The sequence below is a fragment of the Notamacropus eugenii genome, chromosome 3 (assembly GCF_028372415.1).
Source record: "Notamacropus eugenii isolate mMacEug1 chromosome 3, mMacEug1.pri_v2, whole genome shotgun sequence".
In the NCBI taxonomy this organism is placed as follows: domain Eukaryota; kingdom Metazoa; phylum Chordata; class Mammalia; order Diprotodontia; family Macropodidae; genus Notamacropus; species Notamacropus eugenii.
Genome location: NC_092874.1, coordinates 223196417 through 223216797, shown reverse-complemented (window position 1 = coordinate 223216797; position 20381 = coordinate 223196417). Strand labels below are relative to the sequence as shown.

At 38.6% G+C, this 20381-nt stretch overlaps 1 protein-coding gene across 1 annotated transcript; it reads right to left on the bottom strand.

The window, feature by feature from the left end:
• Positions 1 to 4082: 4082 nt before the first annotated feature.
• LOC140534062 (transmembrane protease serine 12-like) lies at positions 4083 to 20294 on the bottom strand. The gene is made up of 5 exons (XM_072654679.1): positions 20173 to 20294; positions 18449 to 18647; positions 12942 to 13213; positions 10021 to 10163; positions 4083 to 4646 (listed from the first exon to the last, which is right to left on the bottom strand). Exons 1-5 carry the CDS (start codon positions 20258 to 20260, stop codon positions 4398 to 4400), a joined length of 951 nt encoding a protein of 316 aa, XP_072510780.1. The 5' UTR covers positions 20261 to 20294; the 3' UTR covers positions 4083 to 4397.
• Between the last annotated feature and the right edge of the window lie 87 nt (positions 20295 to 20381).

Below are 20381 nucleotides of genomic sequence, written 5' to 3'. Positions count from 1 at the left end.
ATGAAGCCTGCTCGGATCTGCTCCTCTCGGTGCCACAGCCGTGGCAGGGCTGTACTTGGCTCCCAGTCCGCGGCGCAAAGGACCTTTTGCGAGAGGTTTGCAAGTCCGTCTGGAACAGAAATCTCCTTCACTCCAATGTTCTGTGGCCTCTGGTCCTGCAGAATTCGCAGTGAGTTTCTATTTACAGATGTTCTATGGGTTGTGGGTTTGGAGCTATGTGTATGTGCGTCTTTCTACTCCGCCATCTTGGCTCCACCCCCTATTTAAGTATTTAACTTCCTCTTCTGTTAATCTGGGCAATTTATATTTTTTTTAAAATATTCATCTATTTCACTTAAATTGTCAGATTTATGGGCATACAGTTGGGCAAAGTAATTTCTAATTATGTTTTAATTTCCTCCTCATTGGAGGTGAGTTCACCCTTTTCATTTTTGATATTGGTAATTTGATTTTCTTCTTTCATTTTTTAAAATCAAATTGACTAAAGGTTTATAAATTTTACTGATTTTTTCATAAAACCAACTCTTAATAAATATACAGTTCTCAAGATTAACAAGTATCATCCTCCCTTATAGGGATGTAAACAGTATATTCATATTTAATAATAAGTTTTTTCCCCCATTTACCTTTTTATGCCTCTCTTGAGACTTGTATTTGAAGATCAGATTTTCTATTGAGCTCTAGACTTTTCATCAGGAAGGTCTTTATTTCATTGAATGTCCATCTCCTTGCCTAAAATATTATGCTCAGTTTTGCTGAGTAATTGATCCTTGGTTGTAGTCCAAGCTCCTTTGCCTTACAGAGTATCATATTCCAATTCCTCAGATCTTTTAATGTAGAAGCTGTAAGGTCCTGTGTGATCCTGAAAGAGATCAGGGAATTCTTTCAATGACTATTTTGCCCTCTGGATCTAGTACTTTGAGGCAATTTTCCTTGATGATTTTTTGGATGATATTTTCTAGGCTCTTTTTTCATCATGGCTTTCTGGTAAACCAATAATCCTTAGCTTTTCTCTTCTGGATTTATTTTCCAGGTCCGTTGTTTTTCTACTGAGATATTTTACATTTTCTTCTATTTTTTCATCCTTTACATTCTGTTTGCCTGATTCTTGATGTCTCATACAGTCATTAGCTTCTACTTGCCCAATTCTTATTTTTAATACATTGTTTTCTTCAGTTAACTTTTGTGCCTCTTTTTCCATTTGTCCAATTGTTCTTTTCAAGGAGTTATTTTCACCAGTTAGGTTTTGTACTTCCTTTTCCATTTGTCTAATTGTTCCAGTTAGGTTCCGTATCTCCGTATCCATTTGCCCAGTTTCCCTTTTAAATTCTTGCATGAATTCTTTTTTCATATTTTTAAAGTCATTGGCCAATTTCTCTTCTACCTCTCTAATTTGGCTTTTGAAATCCTTTTTGAACTCTTCCAAGAATGTTCTTTGGGGTTGAGACCAGTTCATATTCCCTTCTGAAGTTTCTGATATGAGTATAGTCTCAATGCTGACCACTTCTGTATTCGTATTTTGATCTTTGTCCCTATAGTAAGATTCTATGATCTTTTCTTTTCTGGTTTGTTTCTTGTTCATGATGATTGCCTTTTTCCTGGTTTTTAAGGTGGATCTCTGCTTCTGGGACACAAGGAGTTCTGTCCCACAGTTTCTGTGCTGAAAACTTGAGGCTTTGTGTGTTGTGGCCTCTGGTTCTTTCAGCTAGAAGCTAGAATGCTGCAGCTTACCTGGTGCTGAGTTGGTTGGTGTGCCAAGGCAGAGGTCAAGTGAAGCCTTTCTGAGTTTCTCTGGAGTTGCCCTGAAGCTTGCTGCATGAAGTGTGGGGGAGAGGTTGTCTGGTCATAGAAGGTCTCCTCCCCTGAGCTAGAGCACAGGCAGGTTCAGTGGTTGGTGAACCCCCATTTGTGCTAGTTTCCCAATTCCCCTGAGTGTGCTAAGGCATGCCTGGGATCCTGGTGTTGGGGCTTACAGGCTCAAACCTTCAATGGATTACAGATTTAGCAGAGTGCTCAAATATCCCTGGTGTCTCACCCAATGGTTCAAGCATTTCATAAATGTCACTTGAATTGGGAAACAGTGGTTGAAAAGAGATACAAACAGGAAAGAGAAATAGACGGGAGGAACAGATGATAAATAGTCTTGAGATAATTACTACTCTACACTGAATGTTAAATAATACTGGGTTTGGAGTTAGAGAATTTGGACTCAGATCTCAGATCTCTCCTTGCTACCTATGTGATCTTGGGTAAATCACTTAACCTATTCCTTCAGCTGTAAAATGAGGGGGTTGGACTACATAATTTATATATTCCCTTCCAGTTTAAATCCTATGATCCTGAGTACTCTGAAGTTTCTTCTAACTCTAAAATCCTATAAATCCTTTTTGTTGGGGAATATAGTTAAAGACACCACTTTCATTGTGTTTTTAGCCTATATTAGCAATAACTTGCTTCTATAATTATCATTTTTTTTAAAAAGGGGGGGCAGCTAGGTGGCATGGTAGATAGAGCACTGTCCCTGCAGTCAGGAGGACCTGAGTTCAAATCTGGCCTCAGATACTTACTAGCTGAGTGATCCTGGACAAGTCACTTAACCCTGATGTCCTACCCCCTAAAAGCAGTTGGGGGGGGGGCAACTAGATGGCACAGTCGATAGAGCACTAGCTCTAGAGTTCTCACCTCCAGACTTTTAGGGTAACAGGCTAGAGAAATCAACCTTTTTTTTTTTTTTACCTCCCATTGATTTGAGGTCTATCCAATCGTCAAGGTGTCACCCGAGCACTGAAGAGAACTCTCTCAGTCAGTTCTTACAAAGACTGGAGGGTTCTTCAACCCTAAGATGAATCTGTGATCACACTGATTACTCCCTGCAATAATACAGATTACAATCCATCCATCTCTCTGCTACCTAAGCAATCTTTATGTTTCCTACAATGGAACTTGAACTCAACATTCTAGAGGCATTCCTTTCATTCTCCTGAGCATATAATGATAGCAGGGGGGCACTTGAGTTGTACAGATGCATTACCTCTTCTTTTTCTTTCACTTTTCTGATAAAATCCTTTGTCCTTGTTCAAAATACCTCATTTGTTACTTGTTGCAGCATGCTCGCACTGACCACAACTCTCTCCATTGCTCTCATTTTCAAATCATTGGAAATTATTGTGTTGCATGTTGTACAGCCAAGGAACAATGCCAGTAGGCTCCCGCCCCCTTTTTTGGAGAAATATGGGAATTTGGCAGTTTTCCAAACCTCCTCTCCTCTTTTTCACCTTTAATTTCAGGCAAAATGTGTCCCTTTGTAGTGTACATAGATACTGAGAGATGAAATCTATAAACATCAAAATGGAGCAGACCCACTGAATAAGACCAAGTCTTCCAGATATTGCTGGACTGGGTCCTCAGTGCCATAATCTTGGGCAAGTGATGTTTTTCATTCCCTTGACTTTTCCTGTATATATAGTCAAACCAAAACTTTTTAAAATATAGATCTCTTCCAGGAAGCTGTGCAACATCCTGGAGCTTGATGCAATCAATATGTCATCCTCAAAAAGAACCATTTGGAACACTTCACCATCCAGAGGGAATCCTCTTCATCTTAGGAAGAGAGAAAATGCCCAGTAATGGGATGGAACAGACTGGAGGTCTGAAGTCACAGGATGCCTTTCCCTATGGCTATCTTCTGCTCTGAGAGAATCTTTGGGAAACCTTGGTTGTTAAACTGTCTGAGGCCCTTGACACAGAGAAAACCAAAGGAATGAGAAGGGGATAAACCAAGGTCACAGTCAGCAAAAAATTCGCAGCAATGGACAGTACTACTTGAGCAAATCTCTCTCCCCTCAGAGAATGTTGAAACCAAAACTCGTATAATTTTAGCAATTCTATTAAGGAACTGGCTATCTGAAATTAAAACTCTGAGTAAATATTTATCTCTTTAAATATGTTTTGGAAACCCCAAAGAAAACAACAGTCTCAAAGTTTATAAATCATGATAGGATATTGTCAAGTAGGTAAAAGAATCTTAATTTTAAGAAAAACATGAAGAATATTCAAATAAATTTCAAAAAAATAAGCAACTATGATTTCCATTATACTTTATTTAGATTATTGTTTTTATTATAAAGGACATGTTTACATAGCATGTTTAATATGAACACTGGGAAAGGTATTCTAAATACATTATTATTATTACATTTGATATGCTTACACATGCAAAGGATGTGATTCAGTATTAAATTCTGAACCATACCTTTTATGTCAACAAAAATTGCTGATATGAGAACCTGAGGACAGATAGTTCATCAAAGAATGAATCATTATCATCTTTGTTCAGTGCAGAGATGAAAAATGACAGGTTCACTACAAAATGAAGTTACTATAACCTCAGTGCTGCTTTATGTATCCACTAGTAGAATGATGAAGACAATTAACATTATCTTTTCTTGTACAGCTTTAATTTTATATGTGTCTTCAGCTGCTGACAGAAGCACTACATTGTTAACCCACATTTTGTAGAACTGCACCCCAGTATAAACTCCAGGAAAATGTTTTTTGCCACAGCCAAATCCAAAACTGGTAATTCCCATTAGGAAATATCTTTTAGATTCTGGAATATAGCACATCAAAGGTCCACCACTGTCACCCTGTCAAAAAAAAGGCCCCCAAATGATATCAATACGTGTTCAAGCATTCTTTAAGTCATGGAAAAAGTAGAGTATTTGCAATATTATACTTGACCTCTATATATTTAGAACATACATTTTAATTTTATTCCCAGCTTGCAAATACTCATAGTAATTATGCTTAATTCTCCTACTACATACATATTTTCTATTTTCCCTCTCACTGGGTGAAATATGCAGGGAGTTGAACTTAAGCTTTATGACACTATATAGAACTATGTAATGTTTTTTCCATTACTTGTTCTTGCTTTTGTATTCTTAAAATCTAAGCCAGTTGGTTAATTATTTTTGTATCCATATCCATCTTTTGATAACTTTCCCTTTTCCTCAACAGAATTGTTTCTCCTTGAGTCTTAAGAGATTTATTCTTGGAAGAATTCCATCCCTAAAATTAATAGTCCTCCCTTATAAAATGTTAGGCCATAGGATCCCACCTATTCTTTCTCTGAGTTCTCTGATATTTGCTCTCCCAAATCTAGGGTGCACCTCATAGTGTGGCCACCTCCCCAGATTTGTTCCTGAAAACAGCAAAAGATATTCTAGAGAAAAGTGATAACCAAAAAAAAAAAAACAACCTTCAAAAAGAAAATTGCCTCAGAAAAGAAAAAAAAAGCAAGTAGGAAAAAAGTTCCAACACAATGGATATGTATACAAAATATAAATGTACATGTTATATTTAACTCAACTTATGATTTTATTGATATGAGAGCCCCTGGTTGAGGAATATGGAGATTTTGGAACCTTTTCTGAAACATATTAGCCTTAGAGAGTTGTCCAGACCATTGAGAGGTTAAGTGATTTGGCTGCAGTCACATAGTCATTATGTGCTAGCAGCAAGACTTGAACCCAGGTCTTCATGTTTCTGAGGCCAACTCTCTACCCACAATGCTATGCCACACTGAGAATATGAAGAGAAGACATCAGATGGAAAAAAAACCCAACAACAACATATTAACATCAACAATGCCCCATAAAACAAAGGTGGAACTACTGTAAAACTAATTTCATGGCTGATAATGACAGTAAATAAAAGATTTAATGTCAGTAAGGAGACTTGACATCAGTTTTTTTTTAAGTTTTAAAAAGACAAGATGATAATGAAACTCAACTTCTCCATGAACGATGTAAAAATACATAGTTTCACTAAAAAACAGAATTTTCCTGAAGAAAGAGAAAATAACAGAAGCAGTGGAAAATCAGTAAATCTAGTTCAAAAATATGTAACTAAAATAAAACTTTAAAATCTCATTATCATTATTAGAGTGGCTAGGTGGTGCCTGAAGTCAGGAAGACTCATCTTCCTGAGTTCCAATGGAGCCTCAGACACTTACTGACTGTGTGACCCTGGGCAAGTCACTTAGCCTTGTTTACCTCAGTTTCCTGATTTGTAAAAATGAGTTGGAGAAGAAAAGGGCAAATCACTCCAATATCGTTGTCAAGAAAACCCTAAATGGAGTCATGAAGAGTTGGACACTCTTGAAATGTCTGTCTTGTACATCATCTCTGTTGAGTTTGTGTTTCCATTGGGCTCCTGGCTTTCCTCCATCATGCATAGTAAACTCTCTAGGTCTTCTCTCTGTTCGATACAGTGAACTGCTATACTGCAAAGCATCATTGCCAATGGAGACATAGGAAGATAAAAAAACCTTCTCACATTCCCTGTGGCATTCTGGAAGAGGCACAAGTGAAAAAAACCCAACAGCAAGCCATTCTCTCTCAAAAAGTTGGGTTCTTCCTCTATCATTGATTCTTTTCTTTATTGTCAAAGATGAATCACTTCTCAGAGCTTGCTTATGATTTTTAAACTCCTCTGGGAGGAGTTAAGAAGTATAAGTATTTCTCTAACTTTCTTTAAACCAGCCCACAAAAGCTGAAAAGGGTGGACTCTTACAAAGTGTGAGTGGGCCATTACTGGCTTCTCACAATCTACAAATCTACAATCTACAAATACAACTACTCAAAGTCTGAAAGCAAAGCTTTAGCATTTCATTGCATCTGTCCTGCCTCTCAAGCATCTGAAATTTCTTCAGTTGGATTATATGGTAAGAGGAACTCAATTGATCAAGGATCTCCTGATTACCACCTACCTCACACATATCTTCATCAAATTCTATTGCTACAACAACAGAGAAGCAATTTTGCAAAATTAGCCAAGAAGACAAATATATCAGACAAGGGAGATCTAAATCATATAATAGTTTTCTTGCAACATGAAGGAGCAATAAAAACAACAAAAATATACAGAAAGTTGGGAAGGGGTTTCATTTTAAGATCACCTTCCCAGTCAGATATTCTTCTTCTTCAAGGTAAAAGACAGTTACCACAAGAATTCTGGGTATGCTTATAGAAATGGACTGTGGGATATCTAACAGTGGGTATTAAAAGATCTTGACAGGCCACAGCACTGAGCTGAAACGTAACAGGAAGCAATTTTATTTAGAGTTTTCAATTTAGTTCAATTTAGAGTTTTCCTTTGGGATACCAAACAGCAACTTTATCTGTATGAAGTGGGGGAGACATGGTTAGACAATAGCTGTTCTGAAAATATCTTAGTGGTTTTAATGGACTGCAGCTCAAATGATGTGGCAGCCAAAAAGAGCTAATATAATTTGGGCTGCCTTAAGAGACACAGTTTTCAGATACAAGGAGGCAAAGCATTCACTGTACTCTGACCTTGTAACCTGGGCTAAACTGGACATACCCTGTTCTCTCCTCATGCGGTGGCACCCTTGAGGGGCCTTTGGATCACGTCAGGCTTGCCTACATGGAGGCCTCCTTGTTCCCTACCATGTGAATGGGGACAGCCTCCTTCAATTGACTGCCTTTGCCTTTGAAACTGGCAAGACTGAATCATTCAATCCCTTTTCTGGCAGCCCTTTTTCCCACTACTCTTCCTGCTGGGCTCTTTTTGGAACTCTTATCTGCTGTATCCACAGGCTGAAGATCCTAGCTCACCACCCTCAGTTAGGACTCCATGAACTGACCAGATGAAAGCAGAACAACTTTCTTTCCCTCGCTCCTTCTCTTTTACCCTGGCTCCGAGAAATGAGTCTGCAGATTGTTTGTTTCTGTTTCATGTTGTTTGTCCTTCTCTGTTTCAGGGGTCAAAGGTGATCCTCATGAGCCATCGAGACCTTGGGGCCACCATTCAGGGTGATGGTATATCCAGACAGCCTCATACAGAAACCCTGAAAAGTTAGGATGCCTGGGACTCAAGTCCAAGGGGCATTTTGGACTTTTAACTGGGATTGTGCTTTATGGGAACCAAACTAAACTATGAACCTAATTCCCTTCCTCTCCCCAAGGGATTGAAGTGAAAGGGGAAAAGGAGAATTATGTTTCCTACTGGTTGGGACAAATATATTTGTATATTTGTGATTCTACCTTGAAGTAAATATTCCTTTGTCAAAGCTAATCTGACCATTAGTAGCTAATGTAACTGCGTACAGGGAAGCTTGCATCCCCTACAAGGGGGTAGCACCATTGGTGGGGGCTGGTGCCAATGGCAAAGAGCCTAGATACCCCCAAATCCCTGAAGGCTACCAGAGAACCCTGGAGGAGGAATGAAATCTACCATACCTGACCTTCTCCCACAGTAGGGGCTAGGGTGGTTAGTGTTATTACACCTCCTTGGGTCTACTGAGCCCAGTTCTGGGTATTACAGTTTAAGAAGGATGTTGATAAAGCTAAGAAGAATCCAGAAGACAGGAATTGGGATAGCTAAAGGCCATCTACTTTGAGGATCAGTTGAAAGAAGTGGAGATGTCTAGCCTGGAGAAGAGGAGGCTCAGGGAGGATAATATAGATGTTGTCAAGTATTTGAAGTACTGTAATGCAGAGGAAGACCTAAATGTGTTCAGCTTGGCCCTAGAGGGTAAAACCAAAAGTAACAGGCAGTCAGTAACAGGCTAGATGTTATGAAAAACTTGCTAACAGTTAAGCTATATAAAAGTAAAATGGGCTGACTCAAGAAATGGGAAAGGGAGTAGTTCCTCTCCCTGGAGGTCTTCAGAGGCTGGACTTTTCATGTATGGGTTAGATGGGGGAGGTACTGTGAGCCCTTCCAACTTTCAAATTCTGTGATTCTGAGAAAAGTACACAAACATCAGCACAAATCTTGCTTTTCCATTCTGTTTAAAATGTGAGTTGTTTTTCAAACGAAGAACTACAAACTGTAATTGACCATATCAAAACATACTCCAAGTCAAATAGAGAATTTAATTTAATGTAAATATTTATAAGAACTCTGAGGTTTCACCTCAGACTCTGCAAAATGACAAAGATAAGCAAAGATGGATGTAGTCAAATCTGGAAAGGCTATGAAAAAGGCACCCCAATATTGTCTACTAGTGGATCTATGAAGCAGTTCAAGTACTCTGGATTTCAGTTTGTAATTATGAAGAAAAAGTAACTAAACTTTGACCCAGAAATTTCATTAGGCATTTATCCCAAAGAAGTCAGAGACAGAAATAAAGATCTAGTGTTACCAAAATATTCATAGCAGCATTCTTTTGCTAGAAACAAACAAAAAAAAAGATTGGGAAACAGCCAGAAAAATTATAGTATATGTACAGAGTGGAATGTTATTTAAAAAAAGACAAATATGAAGAATTCTGAGAAACATAGCAAGATTTTATATGCTCTGATGAAATAAGCAGAACCAGGAGAATAAGACACACAATGAATGAGGAGATAGGAAAAGGAAGCTGAATTCTGAATGGTGGGGGAAACAATGAAGATTGTGGAGAAAAGATTATAAAACATGTCTGTTCTTGCAGAGCAGAGAAATTTCTACATTAGAATATTCTATGTATTGCCAGACAGTCTCTGTAGCAGATGTTTTTACTCAATTTTGTTTTGTTTTGTTTTGGTCACAAGGAAAGGGTTTAATGGAGAATCAGAATGGGAGATGATTGTTTTATAAAAACAAAAGATATCCATCAAAAAAATGTACTTCTTTCAAAGGGGACAGAAGGAATTTGTTTTGGACCAGAGGACTAAGCTTCACCACCAGAGTTCTGGCGCTATTCTCAGGATCCCTCACAACCTGATGATCCTGTTTGTGTGCCCATCCTAGCAGCTGCCTCCTTTTGATGATCTGATCCACTCCCTTTTGCCCCAAACCCCTGGGCTGAAAATCAGTAGTGAACTATGCCAGCTCCAGGTAGGTAAGACAGATCTTAGCTACCTACAGTACTGATTATTGGGAAGGCAGTGGTTGAAGCTAGTTTCAATCTCTGGAAATCTTAAGTCAACAAGCTTCTGTATCTTCTGAGCAGATCTGTCAACTGCCTCATTTGACCACACATTTTAAAGGAAAGTTATTGAGCCTCACCATACAAGTATCAACAGATCCATCTTCTTCTCCTGCGCAAAATGAAGTGTACGGAACAAGCTCGTCATAACTTTCTTCACTATTGCAGGCATTTCGAGGAATATAATGAACTTCTGCTTCTTGCAAATTAGGAGAATAATGACCTACAACAAAAAACCCACAAAACATTTAGGAAATTAGGGATTTTGCCATTTCACAGACTTTCTTTCCAAAGAAAAAGTTCATTACATTTTTGGCAGTCATATAGATGATGGAAAGGGGCCACCAGATTCCATGGATTAAGGAATGTCTCAACAGAATTTGAAATCATGCACATTTTCCATCCCTGTGGAACATAAACCTTAACATTCATTTGCATGGTAGAGTACTCACAGGACTGAGTGCTTCTCTACCAATGTGGATGGCTCCATGCAGTTGGGCTTTGAGACTTCAGTTACACCTGTTACTCTGACTAGAAATAAGATAAGCAACAGAAAGGACAGGGTGAAGCAGGATGATACTGTAGCCACTATTCAGGGTCAGATTCCCACTACTGATCCAACTTTAAAAATCTACAGGGAGCATCCATGGATTACATTTTATGTCTTCACAGACATAGCTGATACTGGTGACCTTGCTTCATGTCTAGATTAGAGAGGTTTGGCAAATGTTAAGAAATTATTAAATAATATTTAAAAAGAGAAGGACCAAGTTATCCGCTAAGCAGCCAACAACAGACATATCACACCCCATAGAGTAAGCAAGAAAGAAACCACTGGCTGAACCCTCTGAAAAAAATTGCAGTCCCCTGCTGGAACCTAGAATTACCCTTTTCCTGCTAGATGTCTCTACACAAGTTTCCCATTAAACAGAGGTATTTAGCCTTTTTAGGGGGTCCTGGACCCCTTAGGGAATTTAGGGAAGTCTATGAATTTCTGCTGTGAATAATATTGTTAAATGGATAAAAATAAAATATACAGGATTAGGAAGAACACCAATTAAACTGAGTATAGTTACCAAATTTTTTTTTTAAAAGAAATTCACAGACCTCAGATTAAGAACCCTGCAATACTAATTCTGGGGTCGTTTTGTAAGTAGAAACCACTTTACAGATACCTGTTGGAAGGGTGAGAGGGTTGATCTGAATGGTTGGTCATGAGTCTCTTCTATATATTTCTTGTGTAAATAAATCTTTTTCTATATTTAGTGTTCCTGTTAACCTGAGTTGAAGAGACTTGAGAGGTTACTGAATCCACTTCTTCATTTGAAGATGAGAAAACTGTCTCAGAGAAGTTAAGGGACTTGCCAAGTGTCACACCACCAGTAAGTCTCTGAAGTGGGATTTGAACTCAGGTCTCCCAGATTTCTAGTCTGATGCTCTTTCGCTCTCCCCCCCCACCCCCCCCTACTGCTTCTCAATTTATACATAAGGAAACTGAGTCTGAGAAGTTAAGTGACCTGCTCAGAGTCACATAAACAGTAAATGGAAGACCTGAGAATCAAATCCAAGTCCTCAAACTCCCCTAAATGCTCAGTCTATTGCATCATGCTGCCTCTTGGTATCCATTTACTTTGTGTTTATTAATCTGAGTACCTGATGCAATTCCCCAGTAGAACAGAAATTCCTTAAGGGCAGCAAGTGTTTCATTTTTTGTCCTGGTATCCCCAGCATATTACACAATTTTTAAAAATTTATTTTTATTCATTTTGAACTTAAAGACAAAAAAAGAACATTTCCATGTACACAGCACAATATAAAAAGAGAATTCAATATAAAATCACAAATTTCCATCTCACACTGTTTACTTTTTTTTTTGAAAACTATCTAATAAATACTACACATCACTTTCAAAGCTACTCTGCTTTTCTGTGCTCCTTCTAAGTTTTCTTTTGTATTCTGCTGTGTACTTTTTTCTCCCTCCCTCCTCACCAAGGCTATCTTAGACACAAAAATGTATGTATATATGTGTGTGTGTGTGTGTGTGTATGTGTGTGTGTATGTGTGTATGAAACCATACTATACATACTACTATTTATCAGTTCTTTCTCTGGATGAGGATAGCATCTTCCTTCATAGGTTCTTTGTAGTTGATTTGAGTACTTATAATACTCAAAACAACTTAAGTTATTTAAAGTTGCTCTTGAAACAACAATATTGCTGTTACTGTGTACAACATTCTCTTGGTTCTGCTTATTTTGCTCATTTTTTTATGCAAGTCTTTCCACGTTTTTCTAAAAATCTAAATATCAACCAGCTCATCCTTTCTTAAAGCATAGTCTTACTCTATGACAATCATGTATGTTACACAATTTAGAAACAAATCAAACCTATTATTACATCAGTGTGGAGAACTCTTAATGAAGGAATTGAAATTCCTTCTACTGATGCAGATGCAACCCAGAAAAGGAGAGAGCTGCCTGGAGCCCTAGAGGCTGCCACACTGCCCGGGGTCACATACCCAACGTCAGAGGTGGAATTTGACCTCCAGTCTTCCTGACTCCTAGGCAGGTTCACTATCAGTTTCATTGCCGCTGTTGCTCAATTTACAGAGAGCAGCAACTTCATTAATGACTGGTCAATTAAATTGAATTCCTTTTCTTTTGCTCTTTCCTCATTTCTTGGCCATTGTTTGAATAGACTTGAATGGGAACTGTTGGAATAGCACATGGCTTCTCTGCATCTTCATACTCTCTCCTGTACACATGGGAGCATGCTATAAAAGAATATAACAAGCTGCCTGGTTCTTCAGAGCCAACCACAAGACTAACATGTATCCTGGATGACACTCACCCCTAGACCCCAAGGGTCTTTGAGGGTATATAGAGATATTTTTGTAAATCACCATCTGTGTTCAACCCCAGACTTCCTTTCCTCCACAACAGCTGTCAATCAAATACACCTGGGCAAAGGATCATTCTTTTAGTAAATGGCCAACATTTACCTTTTTCTCTTGTTTGGCCCCAGCCACTTATGAAGCACCTTGTTCTTCTAGTCAAGTTTGGCTGAAAATCAAAGAATGGTAGGCAGATAGGCTGAATATAGTTATTATAATGCACTGCTCTTTTTAAATGAAAAAGTGCAATATCATTTAAATATTTTTCTCGGATAAAGTGTGGATGGATAATGATTGTATCAATTTGTATTTTCTTGGAAGTCTGAGTACTTTGGAAAAGATTATTGCCTCCAACAACAGCTCTCCAAACTTGGGGGTCTCTGCAATAAAGAAATACCTTTATGACAATGGTAAAGAATATAGTCTAAAACTTTTCATCTTTTGCTCTGCAGTATTAGATTATACAAACATCTTTTTGTTTTAAAATTATATTAAAAGCACAAATAAAAGGTTAAAAAAAGGAAATCTTCACTAGTTCGTACTATCATAAACTTAAGAGTCAGAAGGGATCTTAGAAGCTATCTAGGTCAAACTCTCATTGTTTTTCCTTTCTAAAATAAAACAACATGAAATAAAATGAACTAATGAAATAATAATATAAGGAGATCTATAAGTTTTAATTTATGCCTTTTTATATAATAATACTTTCTTGATGAAATGTACTCTCTGACATTAAATCCTCTCTTATTACTAAGGAAAAACAGTTCTGGAAAGATGACCAATACTGTGACCATATCTGACAGAGTAGACAATATTTCCATAATCTCCCCACCTCTTTGCCAAGGGGAGTGAAGAACATTCCCCTAATTGTTCTGAGACAAAGCAACTCCCTCAATTTACAGAGAAGGAAATACATGTAGAGAGATAACCAGCCCAAGGTCACACAGTGGCAGTGCCATTACATTTTCCTCCAAATGCTCAACTCTTTCTTACTTCTCCATTATTGTTGAGGGTACCACCACCCTCTCAGTCACCCATTCTGCAATGTAGTAGTCATGTTTAACTCTTCACTTCCTCTCATCTCCCCTGCCCCATATTACCATAATTTGTCTAGTCATTCCCCCAACTTGGGAGCATCTACTTTGTTTCCAGTTCCTTGCTAACACAAAAAGTGTTATAAATATTTTGGTGTAAATGTATGAATGTCAAGATTGATATGTTTCAGATCCTTCAACATTATGTTCATTTGTTGGTCCTTGAAAGGTCTTGAAATTCGAGTACTAATAGTACTGATAGCCAGATTAAAAGTTTATGGGCTAAAATCTAAACAATTCTGAGATCTGCAGCACTCTCTGCAGCCTTTGCTGCTTCTCAGTTTCCATTACTACAGAAGCAGAAGCAAGCTACATGGAATTAAGAGCCATTGTACATCTTGTTTGTTTGTTTGTTTCTTGGGTTAGTGTTGCAAAATTTAAAAAAATCATCACTAAGCAAACAGTCGTGAGTTTCACGTACTCAACTAGGTTGGTTTTGGAAAATAGACTCGATCTGTTGGTAGAACAATACTCAAAGTCTTTTCAACATGGCAGAACCTCCCAGAGCTTGCACTCTCCTGGCATAGCCTTTGAGAACCCAGTATCACCTCCTTGACATGATTAGGCATCAGAGTAGGGCTTTGTGTAGGTACAGAAAAAAATTTTGGAATTTATCAATACCAAATAAGGCAACCAGTTGAACATCAATAACTAACAACCAGTGTGCCTACTCTTACTACATCACATCTTTATGAGTCATCTATACATGAACTGAAGGCATCTTTGATGAAAGGCATAAGCAGGCTTTCCCAAGCTATATTCAACAATGAACCATATCTTTAGTGATTTATAATTGAATGAAGATGTAGCAAATGTAAGGCCTCGTAGTGTTTATCATTTGTTGATTATGAAAAAGATATGATTCAGTAAAGTGAAATAATGGCCTTATAGGCTCTTTTTCAACAAAGTGACTTCCATTCATACTTCAAAATCATTCAAGATTTCTTTAAAGATATAACAGAAATAACCCAGTTCAATGATGTTCTGATCATAATCAATGAGCAAGCACGTAATAAGCAATTATTGTGTCCTTAAAAAAGTGAAACAGTTCCTGCAGGGAGAGGCAACATATACACATTCTCATATATGTATATGTATATAAGTGTATCAGATATATACACACACTCATGTTGTATATGTATACATATACATACATATACATATATCTGTATGTGTATGCATATATGCATATATATATATATAAACTTTTATGAACCTTCTTTAAATCTCAACTGATATCCCATATTCTAAAGGAAGCCTTTCCCAGCCCCTCTTAATTCTAGTGCTTCCCCTCTTTTAATTATTCCCTATACATAGTTTGTTTGTACATATTTGTTTGCTTGATGTCTCACCTATTATAATGAGTTCCCCAAGGATAGGCACTGCCTTGGACCTTTCTTGTGCCCCCAGGGCTTAGCATATAGTGCCTGGCAGAAACATTAATAAATATTTGTTGACTGACTGACTTTTACTCATAGCACAATATTCTTCTTTGCCATCAAAAACCATAGCACACTGTGTGAGAGTAAGAGCATTTCTCTATGCCCACGCAATTGCAAGCATAAGTTCCATACAGGAGGAACATAACAACAGGGATTTATTTAAATATGTACTTGCCAAAGGTATTCTCCCATGAAATGGAATAAAAGCAACAAAAAATCCAAGTTGAGGAGGGATTCCCCTTGGTTATAAAGGCCCTAAAAATTCTCCTATTTATGGATGTTATCATCTTAGTTGCATCAAGCCTTGGAATATTGCTGAGCATACTGGAGATCTAGAAGCACTCTCAAAGAAGTTGGACCTAATCATCCATATATGAAGAACCAAGCAGATGAAAAAAGTCTGCTGCTCAGATTATAACATGCATTTGAATGCATAACCTATATAACTTGTCCACCAATATTTATATCTGAGGCAGAACATATATAGACAGTGATCTGGGCACAGAATTGATCAAGAAGAGGAGAACAGTCTAGACTGTCTTTATGAAAATATAAAACTCCTTTAATGACTCCAAGCTTTGGGTTTTTTCCTGGTCACTTTTTTAAGTATAAATAAAATCTGAGACTTTTTTCAATGCCTAGGAAATTCTCCCCTATTTTACATACACACATGTATGTATGTAGGTATATATGTTTATAAAATCACTCCCTCAATGTTCTCACAATTGTCACCTCCAACAAAGATATCCTTTATATACATTTGGTCTATCCAGTTGCTTTTCCCACTTTTATTCTCTTTAGTGCCTCATAATCTTCTCCTATAAGCATATCTAAGACTTTGATTTTAGTTTCTAAGTGTGGTATTTCAAATTGCATTGGAGAAACGTAAAGGCCAATACTTTTTAATACTAACATTCTACCCACGTTGCTATGTAACAGGATATTGGGCATAGGGTATACTCAAATTCGCCCTTGCTAGTAGGTTATACAGATTATGTGCAAATATTCCCTGCTTCGTTCTGTTCCACCATATATATGCAACTTGGGTGTGCTGGTTCTAACCTTACTGCTAGGGAACAGTGGAAGGTGCTTGTACAAATGATGACAAAGGGTTCTCTAACTGATTCCTGAGCCAAAGAGCTAGCTGATAAATTCTAGAGTTTGGAAATGGGACATGACAATTTTCTGGCTACTGAACTATAATTTGGTGGACATACAAAAGAGATGACCCACTCCTCATTTCTCTCTTTTGTTATGGGCTTGGAAACATAGGGACTGCTTTCAGTTACATCTAGAAAGGCTGGTGGGAAAAGCACAGCTAACTTGTCTCTCACCTAGCTACCATGTGTCCATGAGCATATGGCTACCTCTATATTTTTGTGTTTTAACCTTCCTGATCTTAGGGAAATGAGTAGCCTAAGATGGAATTCTCCAGGAGGTAAACTTGTGAAGCTCAAAATGTATCAATGCCTTTGGCTGCAGTAGTAATACCAGTGTCCACTAAAGAGGTAGATTTGTCTCTGACAGACAAGCTAAACAAGCAGAATACTAACATCTTGAACATGTGAATTAACTGTCACATGTTAACAGTGGCAGTGTTATACAGTCAGAACAATGATTTGTCAGAGCTACAATCAGTTAGCAAAATGCAAGAAGATAGAATAACAATAATAAAAAAATGTGTCACACAAAAGAAATTGGAACTATTTAAATGAGTAGCTGATCATCAAAAATTTGAAATGAGCATAAGAATTAACATTATTGTGATTACAATAATTTTAAACAATATACATTAGTGACCACAAGAAGACCAAAAGAATCCAGAAAATGACTTAGCAAGCATCTGACTTACTCACCAAATGGAGAGTGATGGCTTCCAAAGGTCATATTATGCTAGAAGAAAAGCTCATTTGTAAGATCTTATGATGAAGGATGGTGGACAATTATGAGCAATATTATCCCATAAAGCAGTAAGAAGCAGTGGAAAGTTTAAAGAAAGTTTAGCAAGACATTCGACTAAAGAAAGTCATAGACAAGGAATTTAAGGATGAAAATGAAAGGAAACTAACGTAGAAAAAATGGGAAATATTTGTAAAAATTATTATAACAAACTTTTCTACCAAGGATAGTTGAACCATTGCACTTGGACCCCAACATCAAAATTTTAGATATGCTTTTAGGGGATGCAGAAATGGCCTTGAAATTACAAATATTTATATAGATGAGAAAAATAAGTAGATGGACCAAATGTATATAAAGGTCCCATGTTGGGGGTTATATAATTGTGACAACATTAAGGGATTGATGTACAAGGTATATGAAGTAGGGGAGGATTCCAAGGCATGGAATAAAATTTCAGATTTTATTAATATTGAAAAAAGTGACCAGGAAAATACCAGTACTCATGACTTTTATGCCTATTCCTCATTTATACACATCTTTATGAGAGTTATTTATATTAATTGAAGACATATTCAGTGAGGACTAAGTTTGTCTAGGTAGTTAAATAACAGAGAAAAGGTATTAATCTAAGTCCTCAAATAGAAAATTCAACACTCTTTCCATAAAGTTACCTTGTATCTTATGTATACACTGAGGTACACACAGAGAAGAGGAAGAGGAAGAATTCTAAAGAATGTATATATACACATATTCATACAAAGAATGTAATATACATTTAGCTTAGGAACGTCACTTTGTCACACCTTGCTTGTTTCTTCGGGCTGCATTCTAAACTCTCTGAAAAAACAATTTGGTTACTATGAACCACTGTTCATGGTATTTATCCTTAAGTTTTCAGAGGAACCCCAGCTACAGAAAACAACCGGAAGAGAAGTATTTCTTGGCCTGTGATAGCAGTGCCCAGAGGAACCTTAATGGAAAGAAGACTTGAAGTTAAAAAACCTACATTGGAGTTGCACCCCTGCTACTGAGTATAGTTGTGTGGATTTGAGCCAGTCAGTTAACTCTGAGTCTGTTTCCTTATCTGCAAAATGCATATATGTATACAACCTATTTCACTTTTTTATGTGTGAGCTGCTGAAATAACTGCTGATATAGCACAATGCTGAATACATACCTATAATTTTCCAGGCAATGGGCAGCAGTGATGACCCACATTTTTGTAATTAAGGACCCCCCACAAAAATGTGTAAACTGGTGAGCAAATGTCATAACCTGCAAACTAACTATCCAAGGCCATGATCCAGACTGAGCCCTGTGCCCTCCTATAATTCGAGGTTCTTGTATCTCATTTTTCAATGGTACTCTTCCACATTCTAGAAATAGAAATGATAGAAATCATTCATTATTTGTCCAGGATCAACTAACTGAGATTCATATTGATTCTCTAAATTGTTCTTAATTATCCCTCCCAACTTCTGAAAATACATTGTCAGTGTTCTTCAAAACGGGGGGCAGGTACCTCCCATAGGCTATGGCATGATCCCAAGGGATAACCAATCTGAGTATATACAGCATACTCTATAACCAATCACAGATCTTGGAAATGAGTTAGGAATTGTTACTTGATAAATTAATGACCCTGTACTCTGGATAAGAAACATTTATATCTGCAAGTACCTTTTAGATTTTTTTTTAAGATTTACTTTCCTATTTAAATTTCCTTCTTCTAGGGGTATGCGATAAATCTTTGGCTGGAATTTTATTGCATTAATGTGATGGTTTTGTTCAGTCATTTCAGTAATGTCTGATTCTTTAGGACCCTATTTGGGGTTTTCTTGGCAGAGATACCGGAGTAGTCTGACATTTCCTTCTCCAGCACATTTTACAGATGAGGCCACTGAGGCAAGCAGGGTTAAGTGACTTCCTCAGGGTCACACAGCTTAGTAAGAATCTGAAGCCAGATTTTAATTCCAGGTCTGGCACCCTATTCACTGCACTATCTAGCCATCCTGATGGATATCTGGCCACTGGACCCAGATGGCTCTGGAGGAGAAGGGAGGCTGGTGACCTGCACAGCCCTCCCTCCCTCAAAGCAAAGTCAGGTGCAAGTCCCGCTCTCATTTCTCTGATGGCATGGTCCTCTTCCAACATGAAGCACCAACACGGACAGACAAACGTGCATTCATGTAGCAGTCTCCAAACTGGGGCTGCCCCCCACCTTCCAGCTCCCTTGGTGGGTTCTTTTCCCATAGAATGTGAGCTTGGGGAGGGGCTGTCTTTTGGCCTGGAACAGCATTTCCAGCCCCTGACAGAATGCCTGGCACGTGGTCCGCACTTAATAAGTCCTTTATCTCTGGCTCTCTCTAGCTTGATGGCAGCTGATGTAACTTAATACGTTAATCAGCACATTGTCAGGCTCTTAGCATGTATAATCCCCAGTTTGTGATAAACCACCCTGGAGCTGGCACAGAAAAAATACCCGTAGAAGGACTTTTTTCCTTTCAAACAGGACAAGAAAAATTAAATGACGTGACACCCCCAGACGGAAGCGCCCAGACGTGCCTCAGTTCCCTCATTTGTCAGATGTGGAGGTTATCCTCCGACCGCTGTGATTATGGCTGAAAGGCGGGCCCCGCCCCCCCCAGCATTTGGGACCCCGAGACCGCGGCCTGCGAGGCCTGGTGCAGGGGCCCAAGGGCCGGGCAGGCGGGACGCTGGCGCAGGCTGGCCTTCGCAGGGCGCTTTCTGCAGAGGAGGTCTGCCGCTCACGGGCAGGCCGCCTCCGAGCTCTTCCCGACGCCCCTTCCTCAGGCCCGGCTCCTCGGCCCCCTCCCGCAGAAAGAACTTCCGCTTCATCGCCGGCGCCCCCGGCGCCCCCAAGCGAGCAAAGGCCCTTACTCTTGCTGAAGAGCGACACCTGGCGGGGACGAGGGGTGACGGCATCCCCCGCCAACCACAGAGCCACGCCCAGAAACCTCAGCCTCATTTCCCTGCGGCTTCCGACCTTGACCTTGGGGCTGAGAACGAGGCCGCCGCCGAGGCAGCAGTTGACCTTCGGAGAGGCAGGCTGCGGGGTGGGCGCGCGTGCGCAGCCTCAGAGAGAGAGC

Coding starts and splice junctions, on each gene's coding strand:
- LOC140534062 (XM_072654679.1), bottom strand. CDS start 20,260: ATGAGGCTGAGGTTTCTGGGCGTGGCTCTGTGGTTGGCGGGGGATGCC. Junction 18,648..20,172: donor GGTGTCGCTCTTCAGCAAGA/GTAAGGGCCTTT, acceptor TTCTATTTCTAG/AATGTGGAAGAGTACCATTG. Junction 10,164..12,941: donor GGGCCAAACAAGAGAAAAAG/GTAAATGTTGGC, acceptor TTTTTGTTGTAG/GTCATTATTCTCCTAATTTG.